The sequence below is a fragment of the Lepisosteus oculatus genome, chromosome 12 (assembly GCF_040954835.1).
Source record: "Lepisosteus oculatus isolate fLepOcu1 chromosome 12, fLepOcu1.hap2, whole genome shotgun sequence".
Taxonomy (NCBI): domain Eukaryota; kingdom Metazoa; phylum Chordata; class Actinopteri; order Semionotiformes; family Lepisosteidae; genus Lepisosteus; species Lepisosteus oculatus.
In genome coordinates, this window is record NC_090707.1 from 1,285,894 (window position 1) to 1,305,657 (window position 19,764).

General features: G+C 37.1%; 1 protein-coding gene and 1 long non-coding RNA gene across 5 annotated transcripts in view; one reads left to right on the top strand and one right to left on the bottom strand.

The window, feature by feature from the left end:
- Positions 1–19,764, bottom strand: part of LOC102685206 (low-density lipoprotein receptor-related protein 1B) — a 461,586-nt gene that overhangs the window by 26,799 nt on the left and 415,023 nt on the right. For 3 of the 4 annotated variants that reach the window (XM_015358626.2, XM_015358625.2, XM_015358624.2), the window contains 8 exons: positions 15,277–15,399; positions 12,431–12,553; positions 10,850–10,990; positions 9,792–9,926; positions 8,012–8,131; positions 5,795–6,036; positions 3,113–3,336; positions 2,052–2,158 (listed from right to left, as the gene is read on the bottom strand). In XM_015358626.2, the coding sequence (XP_015214112.2) occupies positions 2,052–2,158; positions 3,113–3,336; positions 5,795–6,036; positions 8,012–8,131; positions 9,792–9,926; positions 10,850–10,990; positions 12,431–12,553; positions 15,277–15,399 (1,215 nt within the window). Of the gene's footprint in view, positions 1–2,051; positions 2,159–3,112; positions 3,337–5,794; positions 6,037–8,011; positions 8,132–9,791; positions 9,927–10,849; positions 10,991–12,430; positions 12,554–15,276; positions 15,400–19,764 lie in introns of those variants that run through there. The other variant, XM_015358627.2, reaches the window with a different exon arrangement.
- On the top strand, positions 62–19,752 carry LOC107078763 (uncharacterized). Its single transcript, XR_001479732.1, has 4 exons — positions 62–150; positions 15,900–15,997; positions 19,374–19,457; positions 19,664–19,752. It is a non-coding gene; the product is annotated as an uncharacterized lncRNA (long non-coding RNA).

Consider the following 19,764-nt stretch of genomic DNA (forward strand, 5'->3'; position numbering starts at 1 on the left):
TTTTCCACCAATCAGACCAGCTGTTAAGATGCGGTCAGTTTCAAAATTCAGTTCCAATAGCCAATACCTCTTAGTTTCGTCCAGGTCTGGAGATGAGTGTAGTTGGCGTTTTGTGGATATATTTCTGGTCTTACGGATGCCCCGGACAAGGTAAAAATTTGTGACATACTGTATACTTTTTTTTGCTGGTTTTTGCTTTTGCGCTCATGTTTTGCCGGGTTATTGATTGCTTATTGACACACTTTGGAAGTTTGCTGAAGTGTGTCATCTGATAGAAAGTGGTATTGTGATCCACTGCCTCGGTGTACTGTATTTCAGTTCTGAAAACGGTTTTGTGATGCCCCCGTTGTCTATTTTCGGTTGATAAAAAGGTTTTCTGTAAAGTTTTTTTGGTTTTGTTGGTGAAATACTGCAAATTGTGACCTGTGTCTGTGTAAATATTGACTCAGTATGGTCCCTCTGGTGGTTCCACAGAATTTTATGGGGTATATTTACTAAGGGGTTAATAAAGAATACATTTTGGAATGAATTCCCCAACCTCTAAATTGAATGAGTACATTTCAATATAAAATTACTTATTATTTCCTTGAACACTGATGAATATTGGCTTTCTTACAAATCAGTCACATGGTATATTTCAGAGAAGACCAAAACACGTAAGAAATCATTCAGTTTTCCCCACATTAGTTCTTAGATCAAAAAACAACTGAAAAAATAGTATTGAAACAAGAATTGGAGTAGGTTACTAGACTGGTAACTGTATTTATAGTACAATGTTGATGTGACAAAAAATACCCTAACACAGTGATAAACCTGTTACTTTTTTTGTTGTTTTGCACATTGCCTGTTGTTTTTTGCACATTGCCTGTTGTTTTTTTTGCACATCGTCTGTTGTTGTTTTTTGCACACTGCCTGTTGTCTCTGTCTTTCTTTTGCTACACAATTGTATTGTTGTTGTTGTGTTTTTTTTCTCTTTGTACTACTTATGTCCGAGAGCTAGCTAAATAGCATTTCGTTATACCATATACCATGTATATGAGTGTAATGACAATAAACTTGAACTTGAATTAAAATCAACATCTTATTGTTTTCTAATAATTATATTTAAAACTGCATTGTGTTTTTTACACTGCATACAGTATGAACATTAGACATTTTAGAAATGGAGGTATGTAGCTCATCAAATACATTATTTGGAGTTTCATATTTTCTTTTAAACCTGTATTTTTAAAATGATCTTTTATTTTTACAGTAGAATTCTTCATGTGTTCAGTGTTAAGTGTTTATGTTCTGTATACAGAAGTTCAATACATTAACAGGAATATACGCTGTGTAACTGAGGCTAAATGGTTTCAGGTGCACTTCATACTGTGTAAAACTACTCTAGGTCATTCTGCTGAAATGCCAACTGTGGCCAACAAACTGTACTTTTGAAGAAATTTCAAGTTGTCAACTCATTTGTACTAACTTTTCACATGTTTACTACACCTTAAAAACTCTGCCCAACCAGTGTATGAGTGGTAAGTGTTTTTTGCTATGAAGCCCGGCAAGGTACTTCAGGATACATACAGAAAGAATGAACTGTGTTTGTTTTTCTGAGCTCAGTTTACAAACCAATAAATGTGCCAGAAGGAAGTGAAGTCCTTTAAAACCTTAGATTAGCAGGTAGAATTGATTCAGTCTCTCTGAGGACTGAGTACTAACCTTAGATGATCAGCGGTATTAGTGATGGTAAATTACTTTTCACATTTCTTGCTGCTTTAAAAATAAATAGAAATCTCCAGCCATGTTCATGTTTTTGTTCAAGACCCTCTCCTTTTCCACATTACAGGCTCTCCTTATTAAATGGGCAGAATATTCTTAATGAAAGCAGCACGATCGGTACCTTTACAAGGCTTAGCTTGTTAATAGCAGTGTACACACAGCCCACAAGAATGCTGAACTGCTGTTCAGTAGAATGCTAATTAGAACAGGAGCCCAAACAAAGGCATATTCCAAAGACAATTACAGTGTTGTTTGGTAAGTACATTTCAGGAAGTAAAGGAGAATACCTGTAGGCCTTCTCAGATTCTTCTCCAACAAGACTCTCCTCATCGTTCCATCCATTGCAGCTTCCTCTATATGAGAACGGTCACCAATCACTGTCCAGTACATCATGCTGTAAAATGAGAAACAACAGTATTTGACTTCCACACGCTTTTCAATACTGTAGCGTCACTGAATTTTTTAAAATAAAGACTTATTACTTCATCAAGTCATTGGAAAATTCAATTTTATTTTTGTCGCTGACATAGTGCTTTTACACTACATTGGTGCCCCCCCTTTTAAAAAAAATTGAAAATAGGAAACTCCTAGTGTTATAAAAGCCAAACCCTAAGCACTACTCCGTGATTCTTATTCTAAGAGTCCAGCTAATATAAAATTAAATGGACCTAAAACAAAATGTCATCTGTTGTTTACTATATGAACTTGAAATACAGTACAGTTAGTTAACTATCTGTTCTGCTATCTCCCCCTTATATTTTCCAATATTGCAATGGCTATATTTGCCTGTTTCAAAAAGTGAAACTGTGAAACTTGACCAAAGAAGGCTTAATTCAGCCTCCTCTTTTGTGAATAGAAACAATCAATGATTTTAAACTGTTGAACCACATGCACAGCACACCTCAGTCTGGCTCCATTTCAATGTATTCGCACTGATTTGGGGTGCAAAGACAAGCTGACAGTCACCTTCTTTGACTACAAACTACATCAAGTGTAGCTCTGATGGAGACCCTTTGATACCATCAACCATCACTGACCTGCAGATGTGGTGTTATCCAATGATCACTTCCTTTTTACAATTTTACTTTTCTATAATGCACTCTTTAATTTAAATGTGTGCATGCACTCAAATCCCAGTAGGCAATACTGGATGCCAGGAGGTACAGTCATTGTTTCAACTTGATAACTGATGATTACAACTATTTGATTTGAATAAGAATTGAAAAAAGTAATTTAAATGAACATGACAAAAATGGACATGGTAAACACACAAGATCAGGCTAAAAAATGAATGAAACAGCAGTAAGAAAAAAGCAATATGTGGACTGGAGGAAATGTTTGATCTTACCCGCGAAGTGGGTTCACTGCAATGGCATAAGGCTCCCCTGCTATATCTGTTATGAGCCGTGTGCAGTTTGTTCCATCGAGTTGTCCTACATTAACCGAGTATCGCAGCCTAGTCCAGTGAGTTGTGTAGTAGCTGAACCAGTGCATTCTGGAGTGATCTGTCCAATAGACATTCCCAGTTACCCAGTCACAGGAGACATCCCTTGGCCTTCGGAAATCTGGACACTGGAATAGATAAATATGTTAATATCTGTTGGTCATATTTGTTTTGTTTATTTTTTAGTCCCACTTCCTTCCCAGTTTCTGAATATTAATCTTAATGTCACCTCCAAGGTGCAGCACTAGTTTAAATCTAAATGAATGTTTAATAGTGGGTCTGAAAGACATCAAAGCATGGTGTCATGTCATGGTGTATCTCACAGGGATACAGTTTCCACCGTAATTTAATAAGTTCTCTGGGTTCTAAGTCAAAATCAGCCCCCAAAACATTTACAACTATAAGCTTTCACTAAGTCAATTCAGGACTAGTGTCAGAATACAGTACCAGAGGTACTGAACAGTGGAATATCTGCTCTGTGGACCTTCTGCAAGACTACTTACAGTATGTCCACTTCTCTTTCTCTTCATGAGAAACACACAGTTCTTTAGTGCTTCTATGCAATATCCAGAAATTTTGCTGCATGTCCATTTGCTCTCTTCTTACTTACTATGTGGATCGAAAGGGAATTTTGTATGCGTATGTGTAGGACTGTGAGAAAAGGCTCTGGTGCTATGAAGAGATTTGTGATTGAAAAGGGATCATGCTGTCTATTATGTTTCAGTTCAAAATTGCACATTCAGGCCTATCCTGTCTTCCTTCACATAACTTATTGGTTATTAAAAAGTTGTGGTTATGTCTGGCTTCCAATCAAACGCTGTGAAAGCAGATACCCCCACCTCAGAAACCAAGCAAAGCACCAGCTTATTGTGAAATATTTACTTCCATGTTGCTCTAAGGAAGGGTGCTAGAGTGATATGGACAATACCAGCAGGCAGTACAACACTGATGGATTTGTTTGCTTCTCTAGGAAAACAAAAGGCACAAAGGGGAAATGAAAAACTTTGTACCTACTACTATTGCTATTACTTCTAATTAACATTCCACAAAATGTAATAAAATTTTAAGTAATTTCTTGCTGTATGTTTACTGAAAGAAACTGAGACAGGAACTGGATATTCCTGGGAAAGAGGTGGAGATCTCTAGTCAGCTCGAACCTCAAGCACGCAGGCCTGTTCATGTCACGTTCCAACACATTTGTTGAAATATAAAACTGTAGGTCACTAACCCTCAGAGACTACATCTGGAAAATGTACCAGCCATGGAAACCGGGACTGTGATTATATTTAAATAAAAACATAAGAGTTTACAAACAAGAGGAGGCCATTCATGAATCTCATCCAGCCACTCCTCGAAAGAAGTCTTCTTCAACAATATGGCTGGGTAGCTTGTTCCATATTCTCAAACTTTTGGGTAAAAAAGTTTCTTCTGTTCTTAATTGTAAATAGTAAAGACTTGTTTTTGTAGTGTTGTAACTGTTGTCCAGTTATGCATTAGTAAATATTTTGTTGCACCTGATGCAAGTTCTTTATCATCCTAAGTTTATGTTCAACTATTGTGTTTTTTATGGCACATCGCTCCTCTTCCCGTTTCCACGAGTGGTGGGATTTGTGATAAGACTACACAGCCGTGTTATTTAAGCTGATAACCTGGTTTCAGCTGGATGAAATACTTTGACCAGTTAGCTGCTGAAAAACAAAATGAGCTAGACTGCGAATACCCCCTCTTGTCAGTAACTGTTGTTATGTTTTTGTGTGACAGGGGCAATTAGTCAGTACAGTGTGGACTCAAGGCTGCAGGCAGAAGAGTCTGAGCTGCACTCCTGTGTCAGTGGCAGTTGTTATGGTCCCTCTCTCGGGCAAGAGAGCCCCACATCATGGGTGATGTCAGAGAACTGGGGGCACATAAGGGCTGTGACCTCTTCCTAAATGGGGTCTGGAATATCAAGTACAATGCTGCTATACTGCCCTCCTTTTCTGGAAGTAAGTCAGCACCCAGTGCCAGTACAGTCAAGCTGTCTAGCTTCTCCAGCCTCAGAGCTAATGCAAGTGATTAGCCTCTCTGCAATATTTAGCATTATCCCCCGGTGAGGCCCCTTTGAACAGAACCCTATCAGCACAAGCTTGATCCTGTCTACTTTGAAAGTCAGAGGAGTGAAATGACGGCAATTTATAACCTTGGCAATCAAAATTAAATGTGCTATTTATGACAACATTCAATCAAATCTGTTAAGTTATATTCTAAACACTAGATATGATTCTATCCTGAAGAGAAGAAAGAATAAATACGCAGAAAAAGAAACTTGAATTTGAATTCTTCTTGACTGTGCAAGCAGCAGATGAAATAAACACTATCATTGTCTTCTAATAAACTCCAATCTCAAGCAAAATGTATAACGGTCATATTTATATATTTACTTCATGATGTCATGGAAAACATGATCAGCGAATATTATTTTAATTTTGTCACATGTATGTAGCTAGAGGTGGGTGTATTATATGCTGAAAATTGTGTATACTGTTATGACGACAGGTTGAAAAGCAGGCAGTAGTTCCCCATTATTCTGTTAACATTTTAAATACTTACTATCAATCCACTATTTGTTTTAGATTCACTTCTGCCTAGGGTGTCTTTGTAAAAAATTCCACCTGGATTAAACTGGGTACCCCAGATAATCTTGTGTCCTTGATAAAGAGCATCCATCCCAATGACTCGGGCATTGTCCTCAATGCGAGCTAGTTGTTTGTGTCCATGGCTCTGGTTAAATGGATACACAAAACCTCGGATTTCAGTGTCATTAGCAATGTAGAGCACTTGATCTTCTGGTCCTGCAGGTTGTGTCATTAATATGCAAAAAAAATGAATAGTGTCTAAATTCCAACAACAGTTGTTACAGAATTACAGTATATTACAGTTGTATTAGTACAGGAAACACATTTAAAAATACATATTAAACATAATTTCTTAAGGTGCAAACATTGTGTATGCATGCTTAAATTAAATCTAGGACTTGACTTCAACAGAAATGATTAAATTATACTTTATACGAGAAAACATAATCTTGAGTATTGCAAATAAAAACACAAACTTATAACATGCAGCACACAATGTTAGCTATTTTTTATAATTCAAAGCAATGTTTTCAAACAGAATACAATAATATCAATCATAAAGAAGGCAAGAACAATGTTCACAAAATTCAGTCATTGTAAAACAAGGTAACACCACCATTTTACAAATTTAGCATCGCCAATTATTTCCAAAAAACAATTGCTATGTGATCTTCACATCTCGGCTCACAGCTATGAACCCCACAACCTCACACAGAAAAGAATGACAAAGTGTGGGCAGACTCCTCCGATCTACCCACCTTTGAGCCACTCGTCTTTTAACACATGACAGGCAGTACAGCCAGGGCTTCAGTGTTTAATGGAGAGGCAGTGCTAGCCAAGGAGCTGCTAGGGGGCGCTGTTTCTCTGAGAGCCAAGAGAGCCCTTTTCCCACCCCACCCTAAGCCAGCTGGGCACCACTGCTTAGGGAAACCCAGTCACAGTCAGACAGTGACATGGCCCAGGCTCGAACCCACAGTGCAAGTGTGTTTACTAGTTGAGCCCATCTGGAACCCATGGCAATTACACAGGAAGCTACACAGATATTATCCAGGGCAGGTTAATAAACTGTAAATGTGGTGGTGTCATTTATTAACTCCTAATAAATACGTTTTACTGTCCATATTTAAACAGTGAATTTGCAATGGGCTTTATTCATAGAGCATTAATACCCTAGTAAATATATATAGTAAATATAAACAGATACAAGACAATATACTGTATATTTAAAAAGAAAACATCAGTACAGAGCTATAGATCACAAGATGCCTCAACATCACAGTTGCCTGTTTTAAGTTGTGCTATGAAAAATGTTTCTTTTAGACATTTTTCTTTTCTTTTTTTCAAAGAGTAACATGAAATAAGTAAAAAACAACTTTGTAAATATGATCAAATCCATCAATAAGATATACATCAGAAATGTCCAATAAAATTACACACAATTTCCGTAAATGGACAGTTTTAATAATTTTGCAATTACAATGATATACAGTAAATGCTATGATAATAGTTCAGGTGGGGAGCTGCATGCGTAGGCTGCAAAGGAACAAGTGAAGGTTTATTCCTGCTGAAAAGAGAAGAAAGAAAACAGCTGAAGAGGCTCCACAGCCAAAATGTTGTTTCCTTTCTTCTCTTTTCAGCACAGAATAAACCTTTACTTGTTCATAAATGGTATGATAAATGGTTTATTATTGCAACTTTTTGCAATAAATTAAACTGGAACACTTCTGGAGATGTACTGTAGCTGTTCACATCTTTCATTTGATAACGATGGAATCTGTTAATTCTGTTCTGTTAATTCTGTTAATTCACCTGAAGAAGGCTCCATGGCCGAAATGCTGTGTTCTCTTTCTTCTTTTTTTCAGCATGGAATAAACTTATTACTTGTTCTTTTGCAGCCTATACATGCTGACGCATCTACCCACCTGATCTGTTAATTCTGATTGTTTTTATACTGTAGAAGTTACGAATCTCATGAAAGAAAACTATTTGCAATTGTAAATTCCACTTATAAAGAAAGTATTAAATCTGTCCACGTCATTAGAATAAAGAACCTAAAATTCTTAACCTACATAAATGTCACATATTTACTGCTTCTGAAATCTAAACTTGATTTGAATTAGATTTTACACATTGCAGGCTTCACTGCGCAGTATTACAATATACTACTTGCACAGCAGAAAAAAATATTTACCTTTTACTAAACAGCTGCCATTGATTTCTTTAAAATTTCTGTCACATGTACATTTGAAGGAACCTTTAGTGTTCGTGCAGTATTGAGAACAGGAACCAAAGAGGAGACACTCATTGACTTCTGAAAAAGAAAAAAAAATCAATTCTCTTTCAGCAATTTGTGACATTTTTGCATCCACAAAGGTTATTGTTGATAAGACCTGATTTTTAATATGGAAAAGCAGGCCAGACTGTTTGTGCTGTCAACTCTTTTCATGCTCTTTAAAAACTAAAAGCCAGATAAAGAAGAACTTCAAAGATCACACACATGAGAATCCATGGCACACACACGTTGAGTCTCAATTATAAAAAATACAGATATCCTAGTGTAACTGGGACCCTTCAGATTCTTCAGCATCAGGTACAGTTTACACATATTTTTTTAATTAAGATTTGTAAAATTTTTCAATACATTAAAGAACGTTTGGTAAACAAAACTTGAAAATTCATATGGTGGTTTCAGAAGGTGTAGATTTTTGGTAGTCATTATTGTCAACTTTAATGGGAGAAATTAACTCCACAGAAAATAGATTTACGCAACAGCCAGGTAAGGACAGAATAAATCCTCGTAAGTAGCTGCTGGAATAAGACTGATATCTCACTCCTGGCCTTGCCTCTAGCATCTGGACTCCAATCAGAAATCAAAACAACCTCTCTTGAGGACTAACTCTGAAACACAACATTTCACTTGTGACAATGGGCCTATGAATGTCTAGGTTAGAACATTGAAAACAAGTCAAATTCACTATAGTTCGCCAGTAAAAAATATTTTGGGATCGTTCTCAGATATCCATAAAGTAAAATTGACTGAATTAAACAAAAATACATGCAAAGTTTTTGTATTTCTAAGTACAACATTTTCATTGTTTATATACATATATGCATATTTCATATATGGCAAATTAAACAGGATATATTATCTCTGAACTGAGGCATCCATCACCTTTAGAACAGGATGCCCCTGAAGTGGAGCTGGAAACAGACAGTGCTTCAGTATGTGTTAACCTGTGCATATTGAGCACATCTCTGTGCATTTCTTTGTCTTCCGTTCTCAGTCCTGTTTCTTTTTCTCATTTTAAACACTTCACACACCTCAACACCATACCACACAAAACACATCCACTAATGAATCTTATGAAATGAAAAACAGTACGTGGCCAGCACCATGTCTGGTTAGTATCCATAAATAACAAAAATAGTCCTCATTATAAATGTACTGTATAAAAAAGATTAATTAATAGTTGTCACGCACTTTTACAGCACAACGTCTATCTTAGGTGAAGCAATAGCTCCATTAAGGGCACTTTGAGAAAAGGTCATACAGTATACTGTAGTAAGTCTGACACAAATCACCCTTCATTGAAAATATTTCCACAAGCTAAGGTGTAGGCAGAGAGAGGGACTCCATCGGAATACTTGAAGCAGAGGTTTGGAACACAGCTGTGTTCACAAAGGGCAGTGCTACCCGCTATGCCTCATTATCCACACTACAGCCTCCACCGGATTTCAGTCGCTCCCCCTCCCATGGGGGAAACTGGGACCCCGTGCCTTAACTCCTTCAGAGCCGATGGAAACGGCTCGAGTCCGGCTGTTGGGAAGGCGGAGCAGCGGCCTCTGGTGAGGTCCTTGCCGCCCGCAGTGGTGGCTGACGCTTGCAGAAGCTACAGCATAAAACAAACAAAACCAGGAAGCAACACTCCCCGAGGTCAAGAAGAAATTACTTTTCAAAGGCTGTGCCGTACCTTCACACTGCTTATTCTTTTGGTTTCTCTCAAAGCCTTGTTTGCACTGACAAACGGCAGCTGTCATGGTTTGATTGCAGACTGCATCTTCGCCGCACGGATTAATTTTTCCTTCACACATATTATTAATGGGAGCTGGAGAAACAGGGAAAAGTGTTTTATTTGTTAATAAACTGGCTTTTGGCATTTATTTGACTCTTTTAATAAAAATTGCAGGAATACATTTTACTAAATGTTGTTAATATAAATTAAATAGCACCATATGTCAATAAAATCCACCTGATTCTGTGTGCTTTAAAAAAAAAAACTCTGCACTGAATAGGTTTATCTTTAAGAACTGTCATTATGTGCCTTGAGTTATTGGATTTAAAATATATATATAATGAAATCTTATTTGTTTATTTTGATAGATTTCCTTAAATATGCTTCCATTTCTTGAATGTGGAATATTTCTTTCTGCCCTTAGAAATATGTGAGATCAGAGTACAATATTATGAAAACCTATCTTTAATATTGAAGTGCAAGTGATTTTAATCATTGGGGTTAATGACAGGGTACACACAGGGCATTCATCTCAATTGCACTGAGTACAGAGTTCAAGACTTCTTCTACATTCACTGCAAATGACATACTGTATAGTGTGCTCCATGTACAGTACAAAATGGCCAAGATATTTTATTCTGGCACAGTGAACCACAGAACTAGTTCAAAACCTCTGAGTAGCACAGGATGAATATGAATTTCAATTATACAACTGAAGAGAACACATTGCTTTGGCAAAAAGAAGACTTAGGTAATCATGCAGCATTTTAAAAAAAGTAAAAAATACAGTAGGTTAAAGGTAACTTTAAATGTGATCAGCAAAGTAAAATAAAAAAAAATGCCTTACAGTATATACAATGTACCAGAAAGGACACAATTTTGCAAATTTATGACAATCTGCAGATGGTACCTAAAATTGGAAAGCTGTGTGTCTTAGTGGTTAAAAAGGTAAATAATATATTAAGTTATATTAACACATTTTTAAGGCTGGCAATGCTTTTAAACATAAAACTCACCAGTCTTGCAATCAAGCTCATCTGAGCCTCCGTCCCCACAATCATCAAAGAGATCACACTGCAGCTCAGCAGGGACGCAGTGCTTATTACTGCAGGTGAACTCAGACTTCCCACAGGGCCTGTGCTTCTCCATCGTGTTCTCTAATTCATTAAAAACCAGCGCCGGGGGTTCAATTAAAGACAAACATCATTAAAGGAGTTTAAACCAAAATGTTCAATGTGCCACCCATGAATTATTCCAGTCTAACGTGTTGCAGGAGAAGACGATAATGACAATAATATTGCAATAAGGCTCAGAATGTGAATTATGATTATAGCTATTCCTCTTGCACCAGATACAGTTATACTACTGTTTCTTGTTATGAGAATGGGCAGCCTATTTATATATTTCAGAAATGGCTAGGAGTATGTACGTTTCAGATCTTTCTGATTCTGAAGTGTTTTTTCAGCATACCCAAATCACCATATGACCACATGAGTATTTAAGCTGAGATGATGTGACTCTCGTTGTTGCCAATGAAGAGCTTAAGCATTAGACTGGTTGCAAATTTAACAGTAATATAGGTCACACCCAGCTGCACAGGAAAGTAGTTTGGACTAGCTTTCACACGTAACTGGTAACCAGTTTTAGGTGAGAGATTGTACAAATTGATGGTAAGGAGTTGATACGATTATGAGCTTTTTTTGTATATTTCATATTCAGGATTTGTGAATTTATATAAAACAGCTATAATGGCTTAAAAAAAGTAAATGTTTCCGTCCACGGTCCACAGACATGTTGTCCATGCTGGCATCTACAGAGTGCTCTGCATATGTGTGTACTGTAAGTGTATTCCCTCATCACACCCTGTGCCAGCCAGGTTACTCTCTGGCTCACTCTGACCCTCAAAAGATACAGCAATGGATGAATTGATTTTGAATGCATGCTTTCAATCCGACATACACACTGGGTAATTCACTTAAAGTTTCTTGTGCTTTGTAGATTGGTTAAGTCTAAATAGAAATGATAAATATTGAATTGTATCAATTTGAGAAAGACATGAATTGACATTAATGGCTTAAATTTTTATAAAGATCTAGATATATAACTGGGTAACTCTGTCACCCTCCCTAAACAAATGCAATGGTCACAGTTGTAAAAGGGAATGGTAATTGTATTTTAAATACAATTAATGCCACAGTAGTGAAACACTGGCAGACGGGACAAAACAGGATAAAAATGCGAATAAACAGCTTCATGCACAGAGACAAATTAACAAGGGACAGCAGAACATGCAGTAATGTGAGCTATATTTAAACACGCATTTAAACGTACACGCATTCATCCATCTGATATAATGTGCTTAAGCCAGCAGTACGGGATTTAGAATTAGTATAAAACACGCCACTTTTTCTTACTGGGCACTTTCTTTCCAGCTACCTCATTAGTTTATAGTCCATAGTCTGTGATAATGAAAAAATATTAACTTTCCAACGGTTTTTCCTAGTTATAGGAGATTCATCACGGTACACAATGTGAACGCGTATAGCATGGCATCGAAAAACCTCCTTCCGTCATAACGCTGCCGACGCCGGACTCACCGCAGCGCCGCTCGTCAGAGCCGTCCCCGCAGTCGTCCGCACCGTCGCACACCTGCTCCCGCCGCAGGCAGGTCCTGCCGTTCCCGCACCTGAGCGGCCGAGAGGCCGGACACGGCAGCTTGGCTTCCGCGGGAGAAGAGCACACGCACAAATCACACACGGCCTCCGACACCCTTCCCCCTGACAGGGCCTCCAGCTGCCTACTCCCTAGGTATTCAAATCCACGTCGTGTTTATGGTCTTTAAAAAGCACACGGATACCTCATTCATGGGGTATCCACCCGCAGTTTTGGGCTGCTACAGTTCCAGAAAACCCCCAGTATCCAATGGCTCAGTGTGTGAGAGCAATGGACTGGGCAGACGGGTCCCTGTGCTTCTTGGATAGAGCTGCTATATTACTAGAGTAAGCAGTGTTCCGGTAAGGGATGTCTGGATGTTTGCAAACACCGCTGAATATTAACAATGAGGTCTGGCTTTTTAAGAAAAAGATTAACGGGCAAAGAAAGGCATTAATTCATTGTTTAAATCCTCTGCCTTTCAGTTCAACAAAGCTCTACATTAGCTTTTTTTATTTGAATTTGACCCCTGTTTAAAAGATTATACCATCCCAATAGCCATGTGTATAAGAGTGCTTTCCCTTTCCTATTCGGTTTTGGAAATTTGAAATTTTCCTGCCTGAATGTCCACTTTCTTTTATCTAACTCCGGATGAAAAAGAGGAGTGTGAGACATGTCTTTCTTTCCCAAGCGTGTATTAGATGAAGAGTACTGCCTGATTACAGAGAGAATCCCAAGCAGGGAGCAATTATCCACTGGTCCCAGAGCTTCCACAGATCGACATGCTAGCCCACACAGTTCTGCTGTCCTGGTGCCCCTGCATCTGCTGGACTGTGTCTTCTGTGTTATTTTAATATGAAAGCTTGGAGGTGGAGCTCTGTTATTTACCAGCTTCAAAGATGTTCATGCTTAGAATGTAAGCCCTTGTAACATTTATCACAGAGGTGACTTTTAGCAACTGATAGCCAATCCCCTACACGTGCTGTTGAATAGAGCCCTGGATGTGTAAAGAACAACAGAGAATTGAATAAAGAAATACATCTCCACAAAATGACCAATAAAGAAAGAGGCTTAGGCCTTCTGTGGTGCAAACCCATTCAAAAAGACATCTGATCTCTCTGTAACTCTTGATATTTCTGTAACTTGTGCACATTCAAATGATTGTATACTGTACTCTCTTTAATCACTTTCTTGAATGTTTGCAGGTGTTGGCATGTTTGCTGCTTAACCTGCATATTACCAAATACATATTTTACATACTGTACTGTAAATGCATATTTAAATAACAGAACAAACATTAAGATATACATTTCAAGTGTAATTAACTTCATTTGGTATTTAACACAACCAAAATTAAATTAATCAAAATTAAGTGTGATAGCGAAGGAGCTCTAAGCCATAACTACAGTATAAGATTCTAATAATACTGTATGTTTCATTAATTAATCCTGTAAACCAATTGAGAACAAATTTGCTTTCACAGAGGCAACCTGGAAAGTACTGTACTGACTTCTATAGCAGGGCATTTGCTGGAGTTATTTAAGTATCAAGTTCAAGGGTACAACAGTCATCCTGGGATTAAAACGTACAACACTCCAGTTTAGAGCCCAGCTTTGTAACCACTCTTTCATGCTTCTGCCTATATTATTACATTAAGTATGCATTCATTTAAAAAAAATAGTCTTGGGCCTAATAATATATCCATCAAACCTTTCTTTTCAGCACTGGCTTATGACTAATCTTTTGCATAATCAGTTGAATGAAGGCTCACCTTCAAAGTAAGTTCTATTTTTACGGCATCACCATGTTTGACATCTGATTTTTGTGTGGCAATAAGGGTTTTTTGTGAGATGCACAAAAGAGGAGCATGTTTCACAAGCGGGTCTACTGAGGCTTCCTGCTATATGGACCTTTGAGTGACATTTAAAAAGAAGTGCTGAGTCTGCAGACACAGCATATTCTATAATCTTTATCCATGGAGGAAGAGTTATGAATAATTAAGCACATAGCAAGTTGACCTCCAAATGCAAAATAAAAAAGTGAACATGTCTATGAATTACAGCAGAGAAATAATTTGAGAGTTTTCACTATGCTGGGGTGTTTTATTCACAAACACTATTTAAAGGGAATATTCAGTGTTTTATGGCTCCAAAATCAGTATACGGCAATGAGACCAACAATAAACAGACAACATAATTTAGCCAAGATAAGAAAGGTTACAAATGAGAGATGGCCATCTAGCCTACCTAGCTAGTCGGTTTGTTAGTGACTAATTTATCTGAAGATCTCACTCAGCTATCTAGTGCTTTTGCTTCCACACCCTGGTCGGGCAACCTGATTTGATTTGATTTCAAATCCAAGCCTTTCACTGTATATACTATTTTGTTAGGATATGTAGTGACTGGTCCTCCGCATTGTCTAAAAGATGAAAATAGTGCCAAAATAAACACCTACTGTAAATCTTTTTCATAAGTACCTTCTTCAAGCTCAGCATTTCCCAATTTGTATTTTGCAGTTTGTTTTTACTAGGTGCATCCAGGTCCACTCTGCCTGTGACTACGTTAAATGTAATTTAGATAATTACGTGGATTACATCCACCCACTTTCAAACATCCAGGACAGGACTGCAGCACACCGGAGCCTCGCTTGAGGGTGAGGGGACACCTGAAATATACTGTTACTGTATATGCACACAGGTATGTTCATTGTTTATGACAGTGAACACATAGTCAATATCTTTCGAATCATTAGGTTCTGTGTTGTATACAGAGTTGAAACATTTAGTCCTCACCACACATTTCGGGATCCTCATCTGAATTGTCTCCACAGTCATCCTCACCATCACACACCCAGACTAGCAGTTTACACAAGGTGTTGTTGCAGACAAACTCATCGGCACGGCATCTGTATGACCCTGATAGGTAAAAGGAAAAAAAACAAGACAGCTTGTTTAGCACTGGGGTATAGGGGAAAAAGCATCACATCTGAACCTTTTTTATACCTTCATCACATCTCAGACCTTTGACAGATTTAAACATTAACCATGTTCTAAAAGGGTCTCATTACTTTTTGATAACCTTTTGAAAAATATCTGAAATCAGTGTATTGACCTGACGTGATTCACAACTTTATTGACAGTGGTGCTAGTTAGTCGACCTACTTTTACATCCATTTGAAATCCAACATGAAAAAAGTCTGCTGGTCTTAAAATCTCTAGTGAAGGGCAGGTATTGACAGAAATACAGACTCATGTTTGCATTTCTCCTTATTTACTTACATTACACATCTCTTCTTTTCCAGGGGGAAAGGAGGCAGCTGCCTTAGGAAATCCAGCAGATTTAGTGGATACATTGGGTGTATCATTTTGTGGTATTTGAAAGGTTATCACAAAGTAGTTCTATTTTATTAATTTAGAGTCGAACTGGCCCACTGCTCTGCATGTATCCACAGAGGAAAAGACTGTAAAGGATGGTGAGGAGATGTCTTTCAGAAATATTCTCAAATGTGCACAGGTAGGACATCTGCTTTTTGTCATGCTGCAAGCTCTACAGTGCCAATAGTAGTCGCCACACATTACTGATTTTGCAGCAAGTCACATGTGCCCAGTGATCTGAGAAAACACTGGCTAACTTCATACCCAGCAAACCCTAGCAGTTTTCCATCAGCTCTTGCAACCTTGTGGTGTCATACTGTAGTTACAGTCAGCTAACACTGCCCAGACTGGAAGAAGTGCTGTTAGGACTCAGCCTGCACTCCCAGATAAGAACCCTGCTGAGTGCAGCCTCTCAGGAGCCCATCATTATATTTCAGCACCTGTCACTTACCTTACAAATAACAGTTCTTTCACTATAAATAATGAATACAACTTTAAATGCAAACAGTTAAAGTAGAGTTAAATACTGTGTGATTTTCGACCTTCACAAAATGTGATTCATGTTTCTGAAAAAAAGAAAATGATAAAACTAGGCTATTTCAAATAAAATAAGACTATAATGTCATTCATTGTATAAGGTCGATTTTCATAATTTTGTAGCTAAAAATAGGCTAAAGCATCGCAAAGTAGTCAGATGGCACTATAGAATACCATAGATATACATGTAGAATAGAACGCTACGATCTATAGTGACTGAAGAATTGCCAGAATAACAATTAGCAATAAATTTAGAAAAATGTACTACAAAAAAATGTTATTTATAGACATTTATATTAACAGCAAAAATAAATATTTTGATCATAGAAGTTAAAGGATCCTTAGTTAATAGCCTGTCTGATCCCCAGGAGAGGAGTAATCTTCTTCTTTATAGTAATATTTGGCTTAATCTTTATTTAAAAACAGATGCATTCATTTTCCTAATTTCTGTACATGGCTTAATGTTATCCCGAAGAATACAAATTATTGTGCACATAGTTTTTCTCACATACCCTGAGCTGTATGAACTAGTAATGTCTTTCTTCTCCTATAACATGTTTCAGATGAGGCAGAACAGTTCATCTACTGACTTCAATCTAATTTGAACCCATCTCATGGAACATTTAATCTTTTAAACATTCTTGCTGAAACCAGTAAAAAACAAGAACTTTCCTCAACTGCCACATGAATTAATCTAGATTGCTGTGACTGCAAAAGTGGACACACCACAGCTCTTCAAGTCTTGCGTTCTAATATGTCCTGCTGAATAGGGAGGGTATAGGAAAGACACATTGTAGGGTTTCGTGCTGATGGTTTCCATGCATTTATTTTCATATCCTAGCAAACTCATACTAGTATTATATAAAAGCTCTACAACCTCTGAAATGCTCATATTCAGTTAAGGAGAGACACTTTAAGAGTAAAGACTAATTAAATATAAAGTTGGAACTGGAATCCATATCTGATATTTAATTTAATTTATTTAACGTGCTGAATGGAAAGGGATAATCCCGGTTTTCTCCTAAACACCATTGTCTCTTTCACACTATAAAGCTTGGGTGCTTTACAGATCTTCATTTCACGGTCTAGTTCATTCACAACCAAAAATGTCTCTCTGTCAGATGTTCTTTCTCTTTTCTTCACATTACTGAAGCTGCCACATCAGCTGGCCTGTCTGAATATAGCTGATTTTCAATAGAAGCTCTTCAATAGCATATATTGCTGGGTATTATGAAGGTGCATCCCTTCCATTTTGAGTCTCTGGCTATTTTACAGATCTCTACACAGAGGAGATCATGTCTGCAGTGAAAACTATGTCTATTAGCTTTAGATACACAGAGAAAGGAAAATAAGAACTTAAGAAAAGCCACAAGCAAGAGGAGCCAGCTGGGTCTATCTCACCCAATTTCCTGCTATTATTTTATTGATCGAATAAGCTTTCCAGGTGCTTTTTATAAGACACCAATGTCTAATGTTCCACAAATGTTTTGGTAGTTTATTCCAAATACTCACAAATTGTGTGTAAACTATTCTGAACTTGTAAAACTGAATTTGTGTCCTACTTGAAGTATCTGACAGAATTAACTGTCTGAATGTACTTCAGGGTTCTGTCATAATAAAAGCACCTGTGAGAGGTTTGAGATTGAGACACACCTACAGTATGGACTACTAAAGACACTCTTCTCTGAACTCTTCTAAGGGCAGTAATATTTTCCATTTTAAAATCACCATTACATTCCCTGAATTCAATACGATACTTTTTGTTCCAAGAAAACATTAATTTTACTTATTTTAAGATGACAAACATGTCCAAACCTTCTAGATAAAGACATTGTATGAACTGTATTCATCTCTGTTTTTGTGACTTTAAAGCATTTGTTTTCAAAAATCAGTTTTAATTCTGTTTTATAGTAGTTTTTTCAAGTAAGGGAAATGTGTTAAATATTCATATTATCCTGTGTAGAAGTATATATCTTGTTGTTTTATATAATTATTGTTGTTCTTATTATTCAGAAAAATATTCACATCAAACAAAATACTTATATGGATTTTTGAATTTATTCTTCAAAAGTAATGATAATGATAACATTGTCCAATACAAAATGTATATTTTAACTTAATATGGTTTGGACACAATTGAATAAAGCAGATCAATGTCAGACACTGTTTACTCCTGGTTTTTGTGGTATATTTCACCAAGCCAGTCTTGTGCTGTTCTGGAGTTAGTCTGCCCCTCTTCTCTGTAGGCTAGCAGCTACAGAGTCTTTAGGTTAGCAGCTCACAACTTAGTGAGTGCATTCTTTTTTTATTTTTCTGTTTTGCAAAGTATCCCATAATGAATTTGATTAGTTAAATAGTTCTAAAAGAAAACATAAGTTACAATTACTTCCTACATTACAGGAATGTGGCGAGATGTTTGCCAGACTCTTACAAAGCTTCTGTGCAGTAAGAGAGACATGAATAAAACAGAAGCAAAGGCGAAATCTGTAGCCTACAGCTGAGGATCTATCATCAGAGCTTTATCACCATACATTTTTATCAAGATTGTAATATGCATAACCTTTCTTAAACACACAGGCTTTAAAATGAAAAAGTGCAAAGGGTTTAAAAATGCATTTTATATGCAACTTAAAATAGACAGAAGATTACATTTCATTATTATTGCCTTCTGATATTAACTATGATATGCAGCACCCATATTAATGATGCCAACAGACTACCCACAGTTCTAAACTGTAAAGACATTTATATGGTGTCTATTTATCTGTTCAGAACAGCTCATTGTGGGCATTTGTGACTTGATATAATAAATGAAAAAATCAGCATTAGCAGTCATGTTATGCATTTCAGTGTTAGATGGGTCCTGGGGAATAAAACAAACTTTGTCTGTGTAGCTGAAGAAACATTTACAGGTCATTAGCAAGGTGAATGTAAAGTAATTTAAGTCCTTTCCTTTTCCATCTATTTTTTGAGAACAGACAAAGGGGACCTTAGATGTTACAGCGGTACAAATATATTGTTGCATAGCAAAGCCTGAAGTGAGCTAATGAAACTAAGTTCTGGTAAGTCTGCAAGATTGCTCATTAATGTTTAAAATGTTTTCTGTACTGTAACTTTACTAACCTGCAAATTGCAAGATGTATCAATTGAAAAAACCATGATTTTAAAGAACAGGGTATAACTTTGCAGCAATAACGATCATATTCTTGATGTGAAAAGTCTGCAGTGTGCTGATTCTGAGAGCTCTAACCGTCTTTCTTTCCCCCAGGTCCTCTAAGCATGTATTACACATGAAATGAAACAACAAAACAAATCTGTGTGAAAAAGCAAGTGAAAAATCGATACTGCATCCAGAAGGAGCATGACTCA